Source organism: Tympanuchus pallidicinctus, unplaced genomic scaffold (genome assembly GCF_026119805.1).
Source record: "Tympanuchus pallidicinctus isolate F22 unplaced genomic scaffold, pur_lepc_1.0 scaffold24, whole genome shotgun sequence".
Taxonomy (NCBI): Eukaryota; Metazoa; Chordata; class Aves; order Galliformes; family Phasianidae; genus Tympanuchus; species Tympanuchus pallidicinctus.
Window position 1 is genome coordinate 4,770,540 of NW_026294741.1, and position 6,061 is coordinate 4,776,600.

The window sequence follows — 6,061 nt, forward strand, 5'->3', positions numbered from 1 at the left end:
GAACAGAGATTTTATATTAAACAAGAATCCATCTTTTGTCCTTGCAGTTGGAACAAAAAGTAATTGCCAGTGAGATTTTTAAGGGTAAGAAGGACAATTACCCTCAGAGCGTCCCGAGGCTCTTCATCAACACACGACTTGGTGAGCAGGGGGTGCAAAGCTGGGAAGAAGGGGGGAGGCTTTTTACTCTTCTCTTGCTATAAACTTCTTTCTGATCCCTTTTTTTTTTTTCATTTTAGGCAATGAAGAAATAAATGCTAAAGTCCTTCAGGCTTTAGAAAATGAAGCCATTAAGGTGAGATACGTGTCTTAATAGTTTTATCAAGTTTTAGAATTATTGAGCAGAATTGAAGTCTTTGTCAGAAGGTTAGATTTCTGAATATAGCAGGAAGTACACAGTAAGCTTTGGTGATTGTCTGTGTGAAGAAAACTGATGGATCAGAAACACAACAGAAGGTTTTGCCAAGTTATGTCAGATAGAACTGGAAGGGCTGCAGCCAGCACTGCTCTTCGCGATGCTTTGAGATGCTCAAGGGGGAGAGGAAGAGAATAATGCAGAGAATTACACAAAGTGGAGCAAAATCTGGACTTGAAGCTCTCCAGGCTAGATGGGAGGCAGCTGCCAATTCGACAGAACGCATCTTAGCACTGATAACACTTATTTCAGTATGCAGTTCCTGTGATCAAGTACGACCGGAAAGGATACAAAGCAAGATCACGGCAGCTGCTCCTCACCCAGAATGCAGTCATCATTGTTGAAGACTCCAAAATCAAACAGCGGATTGACTATGCCAACCTGACAGGTGAGTGGTAACATACATGGGGTTCAGCTCACTTCATTTTAACCAATGTGATTAAAAAAAATAACAGTCAGTTGGTCTTTGTGCTGGCAAGAATGAAATTATTACAGAAAGTATTTGTTAGTTTAAGATATCTTGAGCTTGGGTATTTCTAAAATTAAATTCCATGAAATGTCACTGAAGTTACTCAATTCATCTCTCCAGAAACCTCTCCAAAGCCATTTCCCAACTGCAGGAAGTTGCACCATTATTGCACAGCAGCTGCAGGGATGCTGGCTGTCAGCCTCTCACTATCTGACATGGATTTGATCCTTTTAGAGCGTGAACTTTGTCAAAGAAAGCTGCTCTGTGTGTCTGGTACACAGCAGCCATTTCTCATCTGTCCTGTCTGAAACCTCTCAGCTCCAGCTGCCAGCATTGCCAGCACTCCTCCTTGCAGCCAATTCCTGACCATCATTTCAGTGTTACTCTAACACATAACTGTCACATTTTAAATGGTTTCTACAGCCACCACTAACGTGGGGTTCCAGGACTCCCTTAGGACAGTAGTACTGCGTGTGTTCATTTCTGCTAGGTTACCTCAACTTGCACAGCTCATGCAGCCATCTCTACTGTCAAGGTTTAAAACCAAATCCACTGAGAACACACCTTCTTACTTCTAAGGGGCAGAGGCACATGAAAGCTTCTTTTTCACATGAAAGAACACAGCTATAAGCTGATTCTGTCACCTTGCAGCCTCTTCAGCCTCTCTGCTGCCATGTTAGCACAGTGCTTCCATGGAGCTTCTCAGCTGCTGGGCTTCTCAGTGTGGGAACAGCAGTTGCTGCCCTGCTGGGAGAGGTTTTGCAATGCACACCAGGTGCACACAGTCAGGTCGGGTGTCAGATGGTTGCTCTGCTCTCTGTTGCAGGCATCTCCGTCAGCAGCCTGAGCGATAACTTGTTTGTGCTGCACGTGCACTGTGAGGACAACAAACAGAAGGTAGTTGGACTCATCCAGCATTTCTCCAACCATCTCTAGGAACTGTTTTAGAGGCACAAAGAGCAGAAGATCCAGGGTGGAGGTGGGTGGGGGAGAAGCACACGTGGGGGTGTGTGCAGGTGAACGGCCCCACTGTGAACTCACTTTGTGCCATCTTTAAGTAGAATTTCACTTTTTGTGCTCGTAAATGGGATTCACCAGTAACTGACAGGAGTGATCCTGGCTCCCTCTCCCCATTACTGTTACCTTGTAATGGAAGTAACTGCTGTCCATGCAGTGTGACCTGAGAGATGCTTTCCTTGCTAAGCAGTTGGGAGATAGCTCTGTGAACTTCAAAACAATTGTCTTGGTGCAGTCACTGAGAAGCCACAATCACAGGTCATCACTGATTTCCATCCTAGGGAGATGTTGTACTTCAAAGTGACCACGTGATAGAGACGCTCACAAAGACAGCCATGCGGGCAGACAAAGTCAATAACATCAACATCAACCAGGGCAGGTGAGTGAAGCCATGCAGGCCCAGCCCTGGGAGCTGCTTCATTGTTGTGTTGGTTCTGCTTCAGCATTGCAGGGCTACAGGTATACGTGTGTTATCAGAACATAATTACGATTAACTTAGCCTCCATTTCCTTGAGCAAGTACACCTATTGCAATTAAGCACCAATACAGTGAAGCCGCTTGCACTTTCTAATTATGTTTCTTACCTGTTTGTCTCTGTAGCATAAAATTTACAGTTGGTCAAGGCAAAGAAGGCGTCATCGATTTTATATCAGGATCAGAACTGCTTATAGCCAAAGCCAAGAACGGCCATCTAACCGTGGTGAGTGCAGGATGGGATTGGTAAGAAGTGTTGCTCAGTGCATCAGAACCCAGACCTTGTCACTAAGCCACATTCACTGCACACAGACACGTGCCACAGCTTCACACAGCTGAACACACTGCTCTGGTCCAGGAACCCTCTTCCCAGTTGGATTTCTGGGCTTCTCCTGCAGTCCTAGGAGGCTGCCAAGCTTGCTCCAACTCATCAAGTAATTGTCCTATCAATCACTTGGGTTCTTTCACATGATTTTGTCTTTAGCGCAGGACAAGTTTTAGGGGTCTTAAAAACACAAGAACAATTCCTCTTCCCTTTTGGAATTGTTTGTAGTCTTCCTGCCAATCTGATACATGCAGCTGATTTATGCTTGGTCAGATTGAGGCTTGCTCAGAAATGAATCCAGAGCCTCTTACTGCAGCACCAGTGCTGAAAGATCAACTCCCCTGCCCTCCTGCAGGATGACTGCTATCAGAAATGGGTTCAGCATTTCCACCTTGCTCAAACAAATCTGCCCTGTAAAACCCACAAACGCAGTCCTGGCAGAGGCTGTCCCTGCTCCATGGAACATCCACCAGCTCTACACAGGAAGATTAAGTTTGCTTAAGCACTGAAGCGAGGACCACGCCTCTCTCTCCCTTTGCTATCTGTATCAGCAATCCAAACAACTTCCTATACCAAGAAAAAATGCATCATTTTTCCACCAGCCCTTTCAACCCAACCCTAACAACATTCTGCCAGTTCTGCCTCCCTCCCACCTCCCACAGCTCAGTCCTGCAGCACTGAGCACAGGGCGGTTTCCAGGATAACCACAGGATCACTTCTCTCACTTGTTTCCTGCTGAGAGCAGCCAGCTTCATAATTCCCACAGGAGGAGCTTTACGTACCCTTAACATCACCCGTGGCTCATTCTACAGGCCGGTCTTTGGTGAGCTTTAAGGATATTCAGGAGCTAAAGCTGTTGCAGGATCTGTTTCTAGCTTGTCTGTCTTCTCCTGCAGGTTGCACCTCGTTTGAACTCTCGATGATAGATGTGCCACCATCACAGAACCCCTTCTTCCATCTGACTCCACCCCATCCATGGGCTGGACATTGTTCCCAGCAAACCCCCACTGCCTCCCTTGCTTTGCTCATTTTGTTTATTGTTACCAAAGACCTGCACTTTCAGAAAACCCACAAAACGCATCTTGCTTTCTTGTCTTAATACAAAAGTTCCAAAAGAAAGGCCTTCTCTTCCTTACCTTAGTGGCAAACAACACGGGTCCAACATGGTGTCCGTGAAACCACGGTTCACAAAACCTGCTTGGCTGGGCTTTGAGAGGTGATTCTGACTCTATTTGAGTTTAAGCCTTGATGGAAACGACCAAAATTTGTGCTTGAAATCATCAAAAAGCGCAGTCAGAAGAAATGCTGCTCCATCAGCAGTCAACAAAATGCCAAACTTTATATTCAGAGTGTTCTATGAACGATTTTGAGATGTTTTGATGCTTTACGTTACGATATTAAAGCCATATTGTGTAAATGAGTAAAACCCTGTAAATACTTTATAGCTGAATATGAGAGATGTACTACAAGAAACGGCACTGATGTGGAAACTTATGTTTGAGATTTGGAATTTTTGTTGTTTTTAAGTTTACGAACAGACTGTATTAACCTGAGAAACCCATCATGTAACTTCACTCATCTGGATACAGCAGCTTTTTCTTTCTCCTTTTTGCAGTCACCTCTCCCATTTCTTGCTGTACAATGATATTTTTATACTGTAGTACCATAACCACAGCGTGCATCCAAACAAAATCCAAGCACCACAAACTGCAGAGGTCATCACTTCTTCTTGCAGCTCGAGGCTGTAAATGCAACCTGCATCTCAGCCGCAGGCTGTGCACGTGAGCTGTGCTCCTGCCCTTCCCTCACAGCCCATCAAGCTCCGAGAGGCACAAAAACTACTTTTCCCCATCTAAACTTTTCAGGGATAACTGGAAGTTTGAGTTCTCACAGCAGAGCTGCAGTGTCTACCAACACCTCTCACAGCTGCCTTAATGGGGAAGAGATGGCTCCTTCAGTGCACAGCCGGCCATCTTCCCACAAGAGCTGCCAGCACCATTCTGACCCAGAGCCTCCAGGGCCACAAAAACACCCTCGGGTCTCAACCTGCATCACAGAAGTGAACATCCAGCACCTTCATTTAACAACGAACCCCAACAGCCCCACGGTGGGCAGCTGTGTGTCAAAGTCCCAGCTGACAGCACATCGCAGCTCCAGCTTCCCTTCCCAGACGTCCAGCAGTGCATTTTGCACACAGCCTGCCTTACAGATCTTTCACGTGCCACCCCACAACCTGCTGCTGTAGCTCCAGCAGTCACAAAGCCCTGAATAACACGTAACCGAAGGCTGCTGCTGACAGCACCATCAGCTCCATCTCATTCTGTGTTTCTGACATTACAGTTACTGAACACTGCCCAGGCCTGGAATGCTGTATACACTGTACTACATATACACCACATTACTGTATATGCCTATAGTGTATATACTATACAACGCTGTATACGCTACTATATAATCTCCTCAAGATTACACTAAATAAATTTTTATGAAGGAAACTTGTCTTTACCATAGAAGCTGTTTCAGCATGTTTAATTTCGGGAGGGAGAGGGGGGTGATTTCCCTCTGTTCCACACACAACCCTTGGACATCACAGGCCACTGAACTCCAAGTTCCTGGGTCCAAACCACCTCACGGGCAGCATTCCTGCTGCCTTCTGCCACACCGAGCCAAGCACCCCTACAAAGATTCCCAGGGCTTCAGCTTCTTAGGCTCTACATTGACGTGTTTCCCTTCTCCCACTCAACTGCACTGGAAGAGTCGTCCTCTAGAGGCAAGCAAAAGAAACATGAGCAGTGCTTTGTGCACTGAGTTCAAAGGAAACCTGACTAAGTGCTGTGGAGCAGCTCCGACTCCAACTGATGCAATGCAGGCTGTCGAGGAAGCTGGGCTCAACTGTAAACTGATCTCACAGAAGGAAAGCAGTGCTGTTATTCCTCTCCTCTCTTCCCCCCTCTCCAAACGTTCCTATTCAAAGCAACAGAGGAAAATTATTCTTGCTGAAGTAATATAAAGGAAAGTCATAGTAGTATTTGGCATTTTTAATTTAGGTTTGTTTTATTTAAGTTTAATGTTAATTCCATGCTGTGTTTCAGTAAGAACAATACAGATTCTGTATCTGTGGCTCCAGTCAGATATCCAGTAGTACAAATTAGCTTCAAGTTACACATACTGAACAAAAGAGGTTGAGCGAGCGAAGGGAGATGGGGAGGGGGGAGGGAGAAAAGAAAAAATATTGAACACGCATGCAGGCTTATCAATGCCACCTTCAATGCTAACCTGCTTTGAGGAAAAGTAAAGAGTAGGCAAGAATGAGCAGCCACGGATTGTTGAACTGTTACCAGCACCATGTTTTTCAGCAACA

General features: G+C 45.6%; 1 protein-coding gene across 4 annotated transcripts in view; it reads left to right on the plus strand.

The window, feature by feature from the left end:
• The window catches only part of MYO1C (myosin IC), a 53,732-nt gene extending 48,519 nt beyond the window's left edge, over nt 1–5,213 (plus strand). For all 4 annotated transcript variants that reach the window (XM_052689159.1, XM_052689161.1, XM_052689163.1 and 1 more), the window contains exons 26-32: nt 48–141; nt 240–295; nt 668–803; nt 1,711–1,781; nt 2,183–2,280; nt 2,502–2,601; nt 3,597–5,213. In XM_052689159.1, the coding sequence (XP_052545119.1) occupies nt 48–141; nt 240–295; nt 668–803; nt 1,711–1,781; nt 2,183–2,280; nt 2,502–2,601; nt 3,597–3,623 (582 nt within the window). In that variant the 3' untranslated portion in view covers nt 3,624–5,213. The remainder of the gene's footprint in view (nt 1–47; nt 142–239; nt 296–667; nt 804–1,710; nt 1,782–2,182; nt 2,281–2,501; nt 2,602–3,596) is intronic.
• The last annotated feature ends 848 nt before the right edge of the window (nt 5,214–6,061 follow it).